We start from the raw sequence: 18,078 nt of genomic DNA on the forward strand, positions 1-18,078 counted from the left end.
AGAGAAGTACATTTGGAATATATTAACATCGCTGTGGCATGCGGGCAGCAAATGGAGTGACTCATTCAATTTCCTCCCAATTGTTTTCACTCACATAAGGTTTCAATTGGATTGAATAACATTTAATAATATTGTTTGTAGCTGTCAATACAGTAGTCATGCAGTAGTGATAAACGACAGACATAGATCACAAGATCAAAACAACTGTTTCTTAAATGATTAACACAACAGAAACCTTTTATTATTTGATATAAAATAAATTAGAAACTGAGTTTTAAATCTTTATATCTTACTATTCTGGCTATCTTAGCCAGGTTTTAGCATAGTGTCTGTTTTAAATTTAAATTTAAATTTTGTTTTGTTTTCTGTTCTCATGCTGTCCTCCCATAGGAGCCCAGCATGAGTAGAGGTCTCTTTTTTCCCCTCCTCGACTTTCCCACTGTATTGTACATTTCAGTGTTTTTCCATAATACTACCGGTCTCCAACCTGTCTCCCCTGCTGTCTTTGCTGCAGGGCAACTTGCATGTGACAAATAAAGGCTTTATTGACTCTTGTAGTTTGAAGTAGTTTGAAGAACCACCTTTAGCAGCAATAACATGAAATAATTGTTTTCTGTATGACTTTATCAGTGTCTCACATTATTGTGGAGGAATTTTGGCCCACTATTTGTTATAATATGCTTCAGTTAATTTAGGTTTGCAGGATTTGTAAGCTCCCATCACAGCATTTCAGTCATTTTGAGGTAGGGACTTTGACTGGCTCATTGCAAAACCTTCATTTGTTTCTTTTTTAGGCATTCTGGGTTAGATTCAGTGCTGTGCTTGGATCATTGTCTGGTGCAAAATGCAAGTTGGGCCAAGCTTTAGCTGTCAACAGACAGTCTCAGATTTGACTCTAGAATATTTTGGTATACAGAAGAATTCATGGTTGACCCCTCACATGCAAAGTACCCACATCCTGCGACTGCAAAACAAGCCAAAATCAGCACGCCTCCACCACTGGGCTTGATAGTTGGTGTGAGATGTTTGTGCTAATATTTCGTGCTCGGTTTTCTTCAAATGTGGCCAGTCATCTTCACTTTGGTCTCACCTGTCCAAAGGTTTGTGTTCTAGAAGTCTTTGTAGTTTGTTTAGATGCAAAGTTACATCTAAACATGTTATTTTTTAGAGAGAAAAGGCTTTCTGCTGTTAACACTTGCTAACATGCCATACTAGTTCAGTTTTTTCTAATAGTGCTGTAACTGTAACATTTAACACACTAACTGAGGCCTGCAGTCTGAGACCAAGCTTTTGGGGTCGTTTGCAATTTTTCTGAGTGTTGCATGATCTGACCTTTTGGCAAATTTGCATGTATGTCCACACTTGGAAAGATTGTGGCATCGTGTTAGCATACAGCTGAATGCTCCAGAACTCCAAACTGCCAAAACTTCTGCTATGATAGCGGTTCTCACACTAGCAGCACCTGTTTGCTACTAACCATTCTAATTCCTGTGAAAGCAGTTAGGGTGTACTTATTTTTTCCACAGCATTGCACAAAATGCTGTGGACACTTTTTTTTCACACAACTGTACTTTTTTTCCTCTTAAACTGAGATGCTGAGGACAAACAAAGACAGAGTCAAAAAATGTGTTGCAAAATCTTGACAAGTAACTTGCTTTCGATTGATTACCAAGGATCGTCTCAAAAACATCTTAAGAAACATCTCAAAGCTGCCCCAACTGTTTCTCAGAATTTTAGAAAAAGGCGACTCAAATGATAAACTAAGGCTTAAAAATCCTTCCGCCTCTTACCCGTCCCATAACCCATAAAGGACATACATATTTTTTTAAAGCTAAAGTCCTAAACTTAATGACTTATGATCTTATGATGGTTCTGTGTGTGTGTGTGTGTGTGTGTGTGTGTGTGTGTGTGTGTGTGTGTGTGTGTGTGTGTGTGTGTGCGTGTGTGTTAGTGAGAGAGATTTGGTATTGCAAGTGACCTAGCCTCAGTCAGTGGTGACACAGTTTGCTTAATATGACAGGCATAATAGAATTTTCCCAGCATTTGGAAGTCTTCCCAAAAAGCTTTGTTCCTTTACCATGAAATTTACTTTGTGGCCATCGGCCTCTGGCTGTACAAGCCAGTGCGGTTTTCAGAAGCGCATCACCTAAGGCAATGCATCTTTACTCTGTGTGTGTGTGTGTGTCCTCATGTGCATCTTTTGATACCTCTGTTGTACATTGCAATGATTGCAGGTTTAAAGCTTCTGGAGCTTTCACTACTTAACAGTCTCTGTTTTTTAATTAGCTCACTTGCCCATTGAAGACCTGTCAGTTTGTTTAGAAAAACTACAGTACATCCAAAAAGCAGCGTACATAAATATCATAGCCTTGTGTATTGTTGTGCAAACGATGTGCAAGTAAACAGTTGCTGCTTGAGTTCACATTTGTGCTCCACTGTCAACATTTATCACTGCAAAAGTGACTCATTTGCTTGCAGGGTTTCCCAGCATCTTGGGTGTTACACAACACCACGGCCCTCTCTGTCGGCCTCTCCGTGCCCTTTTTTTTGTGCACTTCACACAGATAGAAGCAGAACCGCAGCTGTGGGATGGAGCAGATTACAGAGGGATTGATGGGAGCAGAAAAAGGAGTCAACCTCCATCTAACCCTTGCTTTGGCCATAAAATGACCTCTGGAAAAAAACCCAAACAAATCCAAACATCAACAAAAGATTATCCCCATCAGAGTTCCAATACACAGTTTTCCCTCTCAAACCAATTGACACAGATCTCGATACAGGGAGAGACAGAAACGTGACAGCAACGCACGAGTTTGACGATGTATTCATAGGCTGATTTTTTACTTTGTTGTTGTGTGTGTAACCAGCAGCATGATGTCTGTCCTGATGCTGAGCTGCACCATAATGTATGTTACTGTGCGCTGGAATTTGATAAGGAAATGAATGCAATATTGATTTTACAACACAAAAGCATGTGTTTGGAACATCTTCAAATGGTCACCGGTGCTCGATACCAACCCCTCACACACTTTCAGTGGATAAGTTTTGTGGTTGTATGTTGTCAGAGCGTTTTTTTCTGCGTCATCGTCTTTTTCAATCTGTGTTTTTTGCATTTTGTTGTCAGATTTTGTCCCAGATTTGTGATCCGTGGTTTTATAAGTTCAAAGGTGATCTGTTCATTGTCTCCAAATAAACACGAGTCTGTTCAAATGTGGTATTAAACACTTCAGGGTCAGTGTGTGATTCTTGCAGCTTTTCTGCACATCTAGAAAAAAAAAAAGAAAATGAATAGATGAAATCTCGCTATTGTTCTTGTGCGCGTGCATGCTCACTTTTGTGCCTGGGCAGTATTTCCCACAGGTCCTAACTTCTCAACCTCTCGAGCTGGTCTTTTGGTTGTCATGGCTTATACTCAGACTCCACAAATCCTGACAACACAATTGTGCTTTTCAGCTGCACTCGTCAGGCCATGAACTCTGCTAGTACTCTGTGGTTCAAGGCTCCACTGCAAGTGGGGTCAGCACCTCTATTGACATCACTTTTTATAGGGATTGGGTAAAATGATGTCCGAGATGAAGCTTTGTGCTTGAAACATTGCACAACAAATAAAATCCTAATGTGCACGCTATCCGGTGTGCTGATCATTTTGCTGGATAAAATGTGTGTTTTTTAAGTTGTGCTTTTTGTTATTCCTAACAATGAGCACTCATGTAGCACATAATGGACAACGAGCCTTCTCTAAATGACAGTGACAGCGAGGGAAATTGAGTGTATGTTTGGTACTTTCCGATATCGACCTTCCCATCAATTATACATGTCCATTAGAATCAGACTTGTCGTGTCACCTCTCCCCATGTCTCCTGAAATCCCACACTGATGTCAACAGAGACATCTTAATCAATGAAAGCCACACTATTGCACCTGGCAGATGGCTTTTAGTAAGTCCTATTTGGCTTGCCGGTCATTCTGAAAACTATTTAGCCACATACACATGCACTTCTTAATGTATGCACACAATAGCTTGCTCGCAGAGGCGTGCACCCACGCACACAGTAAACAGTTGCGTGCAAAGGTCTGCCCCAGCAGCGCTGCCAGAGCTCTAAGCCTGGGCTAATCTGGAAGGCAGCTTGGATAGTGGTGCCAGCGGATTTGCATTGATACCAAAGCTCCCTGTAGCTTTAATGGTAGCCACCGACAATGTTTACAGGACCTTAAGATCTCTTTAGATCCCCAACTACAACTGTCACAACAAATAAAACACCTCCCCTGATGGACACTTTCATACAACAGCACGCTAAACAAGCATTTGCTCTGTCTGTCGTGCAGTTTGACTCTATGTGTACTTTGAATTATAGAAGACAAAGAGATAGCAACAAAGTGTGTCAATGCGGTGTTTGGCAACCAGTTGTCACCTGAATAGCTTAAATGCAGCTTAGCATTGAGTCTCCAAGTGTCTTGAACTCTACTAGAAGGATGGGGGAGCAGTTTTCTATCAGATATTCCCTAAGTGGGTGGTTTGATGATGGTGTTGAAGAGGGCAGGGAGTCTACAATCTCCTACAGGTGTTCATCTGGGTTGAGAAACATCATTTTCATAGTGATCAAACCATTCAGTGAGCCCTCATGTCTTTGCCCTTTATGGTTCATTATAGGATAAGAAAAAAGGGTAACTGTCTCCTTCACTGTAGGATACAAGGGTTGTTTTTCTTTTTAACTTTTGTTACCCATCTCATATATTCCACAGCAATCAAAAACGACTGACAAATGTATCTTGTCATGTCAGCCCTCAAGCCCGAGGCCACCGCTGTCCTTGGTTGCTGTTTTACACACTGCATACATTAGTTGTGACATTACCGAGGACCAGTGGTGATTAAACAGTGATTTACTCTGCTCTCATCCTGTTGCCAAAACGCTCACTGGGCTGCTGTACGCTGTCAGACGGCTTCATTAGCTCACAGATTAAAGCTTTAGTTAGACAAACATTACTCAAAGCCTTTCAGAAGTAATCCTATTGGGTGACATAAACCCTGGTAGGTTGTGCCACACCACATCATCACATCTTGTCTATGTGGCTCCAGAGTATCTTGGTATGTTTATAATGCAGTTAATATATTTCTGTTTAAACGCCACGTGTCCCTTTTCTTTTTTTTCTCTCTTCTTATTGCTAAATTGAGTTTTCCAATGGGAGCTGTCCCGTCAACACTGGAGGAAAGTGACTTCACATAATGGCTGGGGTGTGTGGCACATCACAGCTGAAGGTTTTTCCCTTGCACTGTGTCATCTTTCTTAAAAGAACTGCGTTGCGGTGGAATTTGGCTTGCATGGTTTACTACACACTAATACACACTGAGCTACTGTGCTTTTCAGTTTGCTGTGCATGCTTTGTACACTAGGGTGCGGCAGAGTAGACCATCTACGTGTGTGTGTGTTCTAGTGAGTGTGATGCGTTTCAGTGACAACAGATTGAGGCAGTATACTTATTAGGGTACAGTTTCACAAACAACGAGTAATCAGTGAATACATTAATACATTCAATCAAGTACGTTTAAAACATGTTCATTGCGATATTTGACAGGACATCGTCAGTAATGCAAAATATGATCGAGAGGGGGATTCTGCAGCAACAAATCCTTGCAAACTCTGCTTTGCCTGCCTCGTTTTGTACGCATTGTGCGTGTAGTGATAGTTTTATAGCCCACAAATTAGCTCAAATGAAAAATATGATTTTCTTTATTTTTAAGGACGATTCGTTCAAGCAAAAATACGGTTTAGTGAAACCATCTTTCACTGTAAGCCTTGCTTTCTTATGTATTTCTTTTTAACTTAAAATAAACAATAATTATATCCAATTGACATATAAACGCGGATCATAAACCGACAGGGTGTCCAGATTTAAGCGTTTCCGGTTTAAAAAAAGACCACATTTACTCGAAATTTTCCATTACTTAAAACAGACTGCATATGAATCAACGATCTTGCTTAAAATCCTCTCACTACTTCGGCTTTAATTCCAGAGATTGTACAAGCGAACTCCAGCGGATCAGTCGTTACTTTTATTTTGACAACGCATTCGCCTAATTTCCGGCGTAAGCATGGCGTCTGTCGGTCTGTACAAAACTTGACGCAGCGGCCAAACCGGTCCCGCAGAGCCCGTTTCTGGAAGCTGCATCCGCTAATTTAGTAAGAAAAGGCTTAGTCCAGTCCAGCGCACATTACACTTGAATATTTTGGCGTTTCTTTGCAAAATGTGTACGTCTCCTTTAGCCCTTAGTTAGCTAAATCCCTCCGATCTGCGAGCGCCCTGACCCACCATCAGCCTCGGTTTGAAGGGGCAGATTTGTGCCTCCTCTGCCCTTCGCGTGCGACCCCTCCCCTCTCTACTACTCTCAGGTCGGGTTGGGCTAATGGTGCATTTGAGTACTCTTCGTAAATTTGCTAATATATCACGAGTTTCGAATAACGGTGCTGAAAACCATATACATTTAAACAAATATAGCACCACCACAATGTAGACAGTAGCTATTATCTCTAGTGATTTTATGAAACCGAACAGAAGCTCTGTTCTGCAGAATACAGAAAAAATTCCTATCGACACGTAACTTTTCATGCTCCTTTCAAGTCTTGAAAGTAGCCCGCATGTATAACTAAAAAATAAATAATATTCAGCTATTATTCATCCATAATTAATTACTCAATTACGAAAAAACCGCCATGTTAAAATACATAAACAAAACAAGTTGTTTGCCCAAATTCAGACAGGGCCTGAATGCAACATAAGCGTCCAGTGTGTGTGCGCTCGCGCCGTGTTTGTGAGGCAGAGAGTTGCGTGCGAAGAGCTCGACATGTCATTCAGAGGAATCCGCCACCTGAAACGCGAGGAAGTGAAGGCGACTCAATTGGGTATAAAGCATCAGCCAACATCTGCCCCGAGCAGTGCAAAGCTGATGAAAACATCAGCTCGGAGCTCATACAGGACCACTCAGATTTATTTGATTTCCCCTGGATTTATCGCTGGGAGTCGGTGCACCCTGGGAGACGCATCTCTTTTCAGCACTTAAAGTGAATGTGACTCCACAACCAACACTATACTGGAATTAACAGAAAGCCGCAGATATCTCAGGTCAGTGCTCGCATTTGTGGCGCTTTTTTGTCATTTTAAATTTCCAGTTTCTTTATTTAATTTTCTTCTGATTTTAAGCATTCAGCATGTCTTCTGCAGTTTTGCATACAGGCTATCCAAGTTGCACCGGCGTGCTCTACTTATTTATTTTACTTTTTTGTATTTTATTATTTTTTTTAATTTGTTTTATTCTACCTGATGACATTTAGATGTTTGCTATTGTTTTAATCACCATCGAGTAATAATAAAAATATTAAGCCTATTTTGCAAATTCCCCTAATATTTTTTTCTTTAAAGCACTTTAGGCTGTTTTAAGTGGATTGTTGTATTTACTTTTAGGGATGCTGGAATTTCCTGCGTATTTATTCCAAACTGATGACTTTTCAGTGACATATAACTGCGAGTGTGTATATATTTGAATGCACTCTCCCTTCCAGCGTGGGTCAGGGTACTTTCTCCAGCCTCACGTAAAGTTATTCTGTGTCCTCCGCAGCGCACCTGTTACCTCCACGGAGCGCGAGATCATGATCCCTCCTGGAGACTGCATGTATGCGGGCAGAAAGAGGAGGAAGCCCATCCAGAAACAGTTAAGGAGCGCTCTTCAGTATTTATTTTTTATTTGTTCACATCTGTTCAGTCATTGTTTCCTGAGGCTGCACACTTTTGTTGGTTCAAAGTAAACTTCTTCTCTCTGCCCTGTGATTCAGTAGCCCCAACTAGGTTATAATGAATGACAGGAAGTAATTGAGGTTCAAGCATGAAGGTGTGAAAATTATAGCACAAGTTGGTATAGGCTTTAATAGAAGAGTTCACTCATTTAACACTGCTGTCAGCAGATCTGGTGCAGACCCTGCTTTAAAGTTAATTAATTAGAATTTGACTGCCCTCTGTGAGCTGTCTGTTTCCTACAGACTTGTTTCCAAATACGCACAAATGGGGCTGATTGATCAATGATTAAAATTAATTGAAGTTTTTCAGGTTCTTTTTTTTTAACCCTTGCATGTCCTTTTCAAAATAGTTTGAATGCAGTCACAGGAGTCACGGTATCATTCGTTCGGTACTGTTTTAAATGTCCACGGCTTTTAATGCCAGGATACTTTTTGTTGGACAGTTATGTCAGCTGATGTCATGAGCAGTGGCTGGCAAGTTGTATAAGATTTTGAAGAGGGAAGTCGTAATTTAACGAGGCCGGTAGCATTTTTGACTGTGCTGCTAATACAAGGGGGAAATCTTTGCCACGTCAAACCGAGCCTGCTAATTCTGCCATTAGAGTCTTGAGGATTTAGAGTTATAGTTAAAGGGAAGTTTTAATTATTATTTAATACTGAATTTGTGCAACTCAAAGTTTGTCTAAGTAACAGGCGATTTAAACTGTAGTCTAGACCACACCGTTACGTTTAAACATATTTCTTTATGCACTTTTTCACTGGCAACAAGTGGAAAATATATAATATATAATATATATAATATATTGTAAACGTCTCAGCGCGGCGTGAGCTGAAAAGTTTAAGCTCTCAGCTGTGGAAATCAGAGCTGACCGTTGCGTATGTGGATCGTGTTAAGGTCAGCTGGTAAAGCCGTGGTACACCATACTAACGTTCACAAATAACTAGGAGAGTTTTATGCTCTCAGGGAAAGATCGTGCCGTCTGTGCGGTACCTCTAATATCACATCTCTTTAATGCAAAGCTACAAAGCTACAGAAACGCTTGATATCAGAAAAATGCCCAAATCGCTTCCTTTTATCTGGTGGTGAATGCACACATCTTTTTTTTTCTTCTTTTTTTTAAAGGGAAGCAGAGATGATTGATGTGCATGCTGTGTTGTGGAAGGCTGAGTCAAAAGGAACTATGGTTTTAAAGAAAAACGGACTCGTACACTGTGTGGTTTATCTGGTCATGTGTCTGTCCTTGGTTTGCAAGTTGCCATGCTTGCCATACGTAAACAAGGCAAAACACCATCCTATTGTTTGTGTCATCAAAATGAGGAACAGCTATTTAGCAAAAAAAACCAATAGGTATCTATTTCAAAAAAGTCCTCAAACAGTGAGTCAGTAATCACTTTACTGTAACCTCAGAGAGTCTGACACTGTGTTGATATGAGTGTGTTTTGGCGTTTTTGCGGTATAGCGTGTTAAAAACTGGCTTGTTGCCACACTTCATACTTCATATATTACTGATACAATCAACAAGTGTGTGCGCGCTCTGTAAAAAAGGCCTGCATCATGTCGTTTCCACCGTCTTTGCTTTTACCAGTAGCATAGCTCCAACAAGTGAAGTTAAACAAACTTAATCCTCTTCTTTGTGCTGCTGCTGTCGCTCGCTGCTTTTGGGGAGTGTTGCTCAGTGTATTCAAGTATGCTTAAAAAAATGCCACATTACACGCACGCACGCACGTACGCACACACACACACACACACTCCGATGTCCTCTCAGACCCGGTATCTGTCTTTACCTTATATCCGTCTCATCATCAGGAAGCCATCTTCTGCCAATGAGAAAACCAACCCCTCCAAGCGGCACCGGGACAGGCTGAATGCTGAACTGGACCGCCTGGCCAGCCTGCTGCCATTCCCCCCAGATGTCATCTCTAAGCTGGACAAGCTGTCAGTGCTCCGTCTTGCTGTTTCCTACCTCCGCGTCAAGAGTTTCTTCCAAGGTAAAGGAGGTACAAAAGGCGGCATTGTTGCAGTAGTGGTTTAGGTATTTTGCTTATGTGGAAGTGTGTGGCTTTGAGTTAGCTGGAAGCTCATGAGTGGATGTGGGTCAGGCCAATAAATAGCTTTAAATTTTCTTTTTTGTTTTGTTTTGTTTTGTTTTTTTGCATATGAACATAGAGGCCTCTGTTGTCCACTTCTGATTCAGTTACCTGGACATTATTGGAGTGAAGCGGAGGGTTGTGACCTATTCACTTTTACTATGCAAACACAGAAATAGTGGTAACAGAACTATAGGTAGTAATGTCTTTCAGCAGATGGAAAGAATGCATAGTGTTTTGCAACAATTTGACATGTAAATTGTAATTTCAAAGGCTTTAAATGTCAGAATACTGAGCTAAAAAGTGTGTTGGAATAACCTGTGCACTCTTTCTGTCGGCCTCAGGAGTGAGATTCCCCAAGGCTCCGTAGCAAAAACTTAGATAAGAAGATCTGTGCATGTTGCCATTACACTTCAGATTACAGTGATTTACGATGTGAAAATGCTTTCTAGATACGAGGAACCGCAAATAACTATTATGACCTTTATCTCTTTTAAACGCATGTAATTAGAAGGCATTTTGAGTTTTCCCACCCTCCCACTGTCAACTGAATGCCTCCCGTCCTCTCCTCGTGTTCCTCCACGATTTGCTTCAAATATTTATGCGCTGCTTTAGAAAGTATTTTGTTGCCAGTGGCCTTGGCAGCTGCCTTATCAACACAGCGGCTACTGGCACAGCTGGATGTGACAGGCCTAGAAACAAGAGGCACTTTTTTATTATTACAAAAAACGAGCACTCTTGCAAGGAGAAAAAGCATTAGTAGGATAAAAGGGGAAGGCAGGGCAGTGAAGAAGAAGCAGCAGCGGAGCTCCCGTGAGGTTCACTACCTAGCCTGCCCTCGGGGCTGAAAGAAAATTCTCACTGAAAGCTCTCTTCTTCGAGGAGATGGCAGATGAATTTGTGAGGCTCTGGTGTCCTCAAAGTTTTGCAGCTAGTCTTTAACCTTCTCCTCCTCCTCCTGATCCTCCTCTGACGCTTAACCTCGATCATTTGTTGCCTTATTCAGCTTAGCCACCACACAAAGTTGGCAGGCAGGTGCTAAATGGAGTTATTAAAGGGGCATTTCCCAGATCAGGGCTCACGCAGAGATAAAGACCACATCCACCGCTTTAACGAAGAGTGATACCGAGGACTGTCGATGCCATCTGAGAGCTGCAAAGGGAAGGAGACGGTTCAGTTCAGTCATGTGTGGAGGCTGGTGCAAGTGTTGAAAGGTGTGCAGAAGCCGTTGGCTTGAGTGGCAACGCTGCTGGGTGAAAACTACCCTCACAGGGGAGTTTTCTTGAATATATACGTGCAGGGTTTTTTTAAGCATTACAAAAAAGGTAAATGTAGAAAAGAAAATTTAAGATCCTTTATTCTGAACTCTTTGAAGATGCATTCAGGCCAAAGCGTCTGTCTGTTTACCCCACCTCTGCTGGGTGCCTTGTTATCAGTGGCAGTTGTGACCAGCTTATCTGTCTTTTGATGCTCCGGTAATGAGATTAATTAGTGCGATTTGAGTCGGTATACATGTGGAATCTCTTGCCCTCCTTCATTTGATAAACTCGTTTGGCCTTTCCACTGATATTTAAACATGGAGTGTTGATCAGAGCTTTTCCAGATAAATCTTAAGATGAACAAGTAAGTTTTCACATCCTTCCTGTGGTTTTCAGCGACCGTCATATTTGTCTGTTTCTTTTTTTCTTTCTTCATTTCAAAAGTGAGTCACTGAGACAAAAACACAGTATGAAAGCATGAAACCAGCAGCTTTAAGTTTCATTTGTTCTTATAACCACTTTTTCTGGGGGAAGCACAGACTTTTTAAGGTGCAGTTACTCTGTATTTCCACCGGAGGGACTGTGTGAAGCTACTACTGAGCTGAGCTATGGCTGATATCCTTTTCAGTTTGTTCAGATACAGCAGTGGGTGTGAAATTTGACTACAGTTATACCATTTATCTTTGTAAAAGCATACGTTTATCAACTTGATCTGAGACTATTCAGGTATGTCATGCAAGGTGTGCTGAAAGGTTCAGACAGGCAGGAGGAGAGGGAAACCGTGCAGCAGCAGGTGTTCTAGAAGCTCCCTGAGATTATATGCTGGTTGTCTTTGTTGCGTGACAACTCAAAGGTGGAGCTCATTGAACAGTGTGTGGCCACGTAGTTCATGCAAATATACCCTAAGGCTGTGTGTGTGTGTGTGTGTGTGTGTGTGTGTGTGTGTGTGTGTGTGTGTGTGTGTGTGTGTGTGTGTGTGAGAATAAAAAGCTCGCCTGAATCATCATATTCCACTGGGATCAGAACTTCACTGGAAATTTAGATGATTTGTTTAAAGGCCCATGACTGAGATCACTACATGCACTATTTCATATGCATCTATAATAGAGGAAAGACTAGCAAATAAATAAATAAAGAGTGAAAGTATTTTGCATACATAAACAATTTGTATAGTTTTTTCTTCTTTGTCTGCTTGTAGGCAGATGCATGGCACAGGAACGTTTTCACAAGCGGGCCTAACAAGGAAATGTTTTTACAGATAAGAAAATAAGGGCCACTGTTAGAAATGTAAACTTATACTTTAGAGTTGAACCTACTGTCTAATGGAAACCACCACTGTGCAAGCATTTGCCCTTTAAAAATTCTTTTTTTAAGCAGGTTTGTTTTGTTGGTACTTTTACTGATTTATTTTACTCTCTTTTGTGACCCCTTGTCTGTGAAAGGCACATTGTAAGTAAATATTACTTAATTGATTATTATAAACTTATAAAATGTACCCGTCTTCTGACATCCATGTGAAAACTGCTGGCCTAGTTTCATTTTCTTTGTTAAAGTTGAGTTCTGCTGCCACATTTTTCCCCGAGTCGAGACAGGACGCGGCAAAAAGTCATATTCTCCTCTTTCCATAAACCATTACTCTAGCAGTAAAGTTTGCTGAGCTAGTGAAAATGGCCCCAGAGGGGCAAACCTCTCCTTTAAAAATAACAAAAATAATAAGAATAAATAAATTTTAAAAAAGGAAAGAAAGTCATCAGTTTGTAGCCTACAGGCTGCGTGGAACTCTTTGTCCCATGTTTTTCATTTAAATTTGATTTCAGGCCAGAGTAGACTTTTTTCCCAGCCTTTTTAGGCAGATGTCCAATCAGGTAGGTCCGCATGAACGTATGTGAGCGCTGACAGTCAGCAGTTGTAATTCTCCTCTTTTCTATGTTAGGTCTCTGCCCTAGCTGTAATTGCTGAGCTTGTTAAATATTTACCCTTAGGATTAACTATCTCTCCTCATTTGTCTTTCTGGCCCGATTGCCTGTATTTCTCCTCCGGTGCATATGTGTTTTTACCCTGTTTGTGTGATTGTGTTTCTCATTATTTTAAAGTAGAATATTCTTCTTCTTTTTTTTTAAAATTTTAATAAGGTTACTGCATTTTTTTCAGGGATTAGGTAATTAAAGGCAACTCTTAAAGGGAACATTCCCTTTTTGAATGATTGTAATGAGTGAGATGCTGGCAGGGGGTTGTATTTTTCTATACCAATGACATTAAAGGGATCCTGATAAAATAAAGTTGGGTGAGGAATCATCGCTTTGATTAATGGTGTTCAATAACCTTTCTTTTTCCTTTATTACTCTTCACCCCCACTTTCCTCTGAGAAGATATGAATTGGATCTGCCTTTAATGAGAGTGGAAAGTCAACAGAGCTAGAGATAATAATAAACTGGGCAGCATCTTCCTTGCTAATGCACATGCTGCCTCTCTAATAACTAGGGTTGAATGCGTTGCACTGTTATAGGTTTTATATCGGTTGATGTAATTCATAACAATGCACTAATACTAGCTGTTGGTACGACTTATATTTTAAAAATGTCAGGGATCATTATGCTCTGTTTGTGGTCTTTGTTTGCTTATAATGTGGTCACACGTTTGCAAGTTGGAGTGCAGCTTGTGGTTGAAATACTGTTGCAGCCATGTTCCACATCAGCGTGTCTCTGATCGAGCAGAACATTTTCAAACGTAAATTGTGTGAAGAAAAAATGCCGGCAATCAACTTTATGAAAAACAACTAAAACTATCACAAAGTTTGGTAGAACAACAGTTATTTTAATAGTTTTTCTGCATTTTTCTTGGTACTTAAAGGAGTTACAATTACAAACTTTTTTTTTTTTTTTATCGAAAACATGATAAATACTGAATATAGATACAGTCAGTAGAGTTAGAATGGATCCTTCTCCTTAATTCTAGAAATAAAAAAACCTCTACACACAGTTCTCAGCAACCTGTAAAGCTAAATCATCTGATCTGAAAACTTAGCACTGTCTAGGAGTGCATATCATAACACTCCCTAATGTTACCACCAAAAACAGATTTCAGTCCAAATATAAATACCTGTGGTGTAAATGTATCCACACTGCATTGAAGTATATTTAGAAATCTGTGTGCGTGTGTGTTTCTGGAAGTCCTTAATTAAAACCCAACCGTCCCTCATAGCTGTCGTCCGGTCGGGGTGTTGACAGCGTATGAGAACATACCCAGACAAATGTAACGAGAGACTTCAGTGCAAGTCTACCAGTTTACGCCAAGTTGGGTAGCCTGATGTGCCCACCATCCCGCTGGCATACTGAATTTTGTTTACCAGCCATCAATGCGCAGATCTGCTAATAGCAGACAAGTTTATATATGCGTGTCGTCTGACTCTAAATGCTGGCTGAGCTATAATAAAAGAGGAAGAGAAAAAAAGGCCACAGAACCCACAGACTCACGCCAGGCGCACACCATTTGTGACGTCAACCAGCAGACAGGAGACAGTTTTGTAACTCGCCGTGCAAATGAGGAAGGATGGAACAGCACAAAACAATCGGGTTTTTATTAGATCACCTCCTAATTTAAGAGAATTTCACGGATGCAAGCCCGGTCTTCATTGCTAATTGGGTTAATCCTTTTTATGTCAAGTCTGTATCAAATCCGGGCAATAAAAGTGCGGACCATTTGATTTCCCAAAGAGGGAAGTGCTGCTGCGTGATAGCTGTTTGTGAATGGAGTCTTTGCCCATGGGTGAAAATGTGTATCAGGTCACATTACAGATGGACTTTGTGTTTACTAAACTCTGAGTGACCCCACACTCTTTCCTTCCTTAATACTTTGCAACCCAAAGGCAGACAAGATGGCGGGGCAGAGTCCGAGACAAATCGGTGATCTGAGCAGACTGTAAATGAACTGAAAAGGTTTAGCAATAGAAAGGTCAGCATGTGGTCAGTTTATTGCGGTTTGAGTTTAGGAAACAAAAAGCTTTCGCCCAAAAAATTTCCAGTGAATCATAGACTGCGTTCACAGCTGTTCTCATTTTTAAACCAGGCTATTAGAAAGTATCGACAGCTTGTTCAATTTGTATTTGACCCATTTAGTCCAGCGCAGTACAGATCTATGGGTCTGTAGATGTTAGCATCCTAGACTCAACACATATATTTGTGCCTTAATCTGTCTATCCTGTCTAGCCTATTCCTATGTTTTTTAATTTCAAAAATGTTGCGGACGTGGCAGCTACAAACCTAAAGAGTTGTGTAATCCTATAGAAAATATTTTTGAAAAGCCCCAGCAATTGTAACCTGTAATTGCGATGGAACATCTCTTAATAAACAAGGTTAACTGAGAACAGCTTAGGAACATAAGCGAGTATAAAAAGAACATTACAGACAGGCTCAGTGTTTCAGAAGTAAAGGTGGGCTGGCGTTTTCACCCCCGTGCTGCTCAAATAGGCTGATGTTTTCTTACATAAGATTGCAAAGAATTTGAAGATTTCATTATCGGTGGTACGTAATATCATTAAAAGATTCAGAGAGGCTAAATAAATCTCTGTACACAAGGGAGAAGGCCGAGAACCAATATTGAATGCAGCGATCTTTGGACGAGCATTAAAAACCGACACGATTCTCATGTGGCAATCCCAGCATGAGCCTGGGAACAGTTCTGAAAACTAACAGTGTTTTTATAAATTCGAGTTAAAAGCATGTAGATACAAAGAAAAAATGGTCTAGAAAAGCCACTGTCTCGTCTGAGCCCAAGCTCAGTAACTTGCACATTTGCGAAGCCTTCATCAATGCTAAACGATATATATAAAAAGTCTGGAGTAATATATGCAGCCATGCAGGTTTCTTTTTCATGGAAGGCTTTGCTTATTTTAGCAAGACAACGCCAAACCACATTTTGTAGATACTACAACATCAGAATGCATTGCCCACATAAAAGATGTAAAAAAAAAGAAACAGCGGTTTTACTAGAGGCCTCAAATAGTTTGCTCTCAGCAGTAAGTCCCCTCAGGACGTGTAGAAAGCTGCTAAATAGTAAAAAACCCATCTCATTTACGCATTTTTACGCACCATCCCAACTTTTTGGAAATGTTTTTATTTGTTTGGTTTAAAAAAAAAAAAGATATTCCCGTCAGATTCAGCGGTACTGAAACGCTGGTGTCTGTTAATGATTCAGCTGCTGGGCATTGTTATAAATTATACCTGTTAAATGTCAACATGAAGATGTTGAACACGTTAGCTTGAGGGCATATACACTGACTGGTTTTGCTGCTCAGCTTGATATTCATGTTGTATTTATCTATAGTTTTTGTGTGTGTGTGCACGCGTGTGTTTTAAGTAAACACTTCACTAGCTGGAACGGCGGGTCATGTATAGACAGAGAACCAAAAAAGGCGTGTATGGAGGTGTGGTCGCGCTCCTTAAATTCAAATAAATTATCTCCAATTAAACCCTCTATTAAACCCCATTTATTTATTAATTCATTTATTTTGACTCTTGACTTCTTGAGTAACTAAAGCAAGTCTTACGAGCTGATTTAAGATGCCATGTTTGCGCTGGGTGACTGTATATTTAAATGTTTAAGTGCATCAGAAGCAATAAAATGTTAGCGTGGACGTTAATATGAATCTGCCGTTCGTGCCAGTTAAATGTCACATGTCGCAACAAGCCTTAAGACGGATACAGACTGACTGCCCTGCTGATGTCAGCTGCATGAAATCTCCAGTTCATGCCGAGCTGCTGGATTCCAAGACTTTCTAAAAGTAGGAGCAAAAGTAGGAGAGTGAGAGGTGATGTTGTGAACGCCATGTTTCTGAAAGTGGACAAAAGCTTCCTTTGAGCGTTCGTGACACACAGTAACCAGAGCTCTAGCCAGCAGCTCCCATTCTCACGATTTTTTTTTTCTGGACAAATTATTAAAGCGTTTCATGCAGCTTCTCATCGTTTTCCGATCAGCACACATCAGCAAATCCTCAGAAGAGCTACTTGTGTGTATTGATTACGAGCATCCATGGAGATAATGGGTCAAAACATCTCAGTGTGTGATGTTGAAGCCGACAAAATTTGCTCTTGTGCATCATTATCATCTTCAAATGAGGGTACACATCCACCAGAGCCCCCACCCCTTCTTTTCTACCCATCCCTGTCTTTTTTCTTTGCCTAACATTTCTTTCTTATCTCTGTCTTCTCTTCTTTTCCCCCTTGTTGTGTTCTGCCCTCCTGTAAGTTTCTCTGACCTCTTTGGAAGAAATTCACCTCTCGTCTCCATTTTTGCTTCATGAGGAGTGCGTGATCGAGCTAAATGCCAGTGGTCAGGCTTTTTTCTTCTTCCTCTTTCCTTTGCATGCGATGTCTGTATACAAAGGTAGATGTATGGCCCCTTAATACATTTCCAGTGTAAATGTTAAGGTGTTCTCACTGTTATGACTAACCTAAAGCCTGTGCTCATGTTCTTATCATTCTTTCCATTTATTTTGGCATGCAAAAATCCTGCTGATTTGATGGGGAAAGGGTTTTGACAGAAGGATTTGTACACACAGTATAGTGACAAAGATACTTCTACTGACAGTCTTTATTTTTTTAATGTGAACACTTTTTCCCATGTAACTTTCCCTAGCACCCATTGGTAGAAAACTTGTAGATCAAAAAATCTAATCCAAGATAATGAATTGCTCTGACTGACTGTTAGTGTTATTTATTGTTTACTTTAAAACATAAGAGATTACAGGGTGTCCGCTCCAACTTAAACTAGTCTGTTATTGTCCCAATCTTTGGACTAATTTTAACATTTTTCGCCATTAAACTCACCATTAAAATCACACTAATCAAATAGTTTTAGGTGGGATAAGCACATTAAGTGGGTGATACCATTTTTATTGCATAATCCCCACAAGTTGTAAAAGAAAAATTGCCCTGGATGCGTGCATA

At 40.5% G+C, this 18,078-nt stretch overlaps 1 protein-coding gene across 1 annotated transcript in view; it reads left to right on the forward strand.

Annotated features, from left to right (window-relative positions):
• The first annotated feature begins 6,766 nt into the window (after positions 1–6,766).
• Positions 6,767–18,078, forward strand: part of LOC134634879 (uncharacterized) — a 62,007-nt gene continuing 50,695 nt past the window's right edge. Inside the window, exons 1-3 of the mRNA XM_063484308.1 lie at positions 6,767–7,119; positions 7,613–7,705; positions 9,595–9,776. Of these exons, the coding sequence (XP_063340378.1) occupies positions 7,644–7,705; positions 9,595–9,776 (244 nt within the window). The 5' untranslated portion in view covers positions 6,767–7,119; positions 7,613–7,643. The remainder of the gene's footprint in view (positions 7,120–7,612; positions 7,706–9,594; positions 9,777–18,078) is intronic.

Source organism: Pelmatolapia mariae, linkage group LG9 (genome assembly GCF_036321145.2).
Source record: "Pelmatolapia mariae isolate MD_Pm_ZW linkage group LG9, Pm_UMD_F_2, whole genome shotgun sequence".
NCBI classification, from domain to species: domain Eukaryota; kingdom Metazoa; phylum Chordata; class Actinopteri; order Cichliformes; family Cichlidae; genus Pelmatolapia; species Pelmatolapia mariae.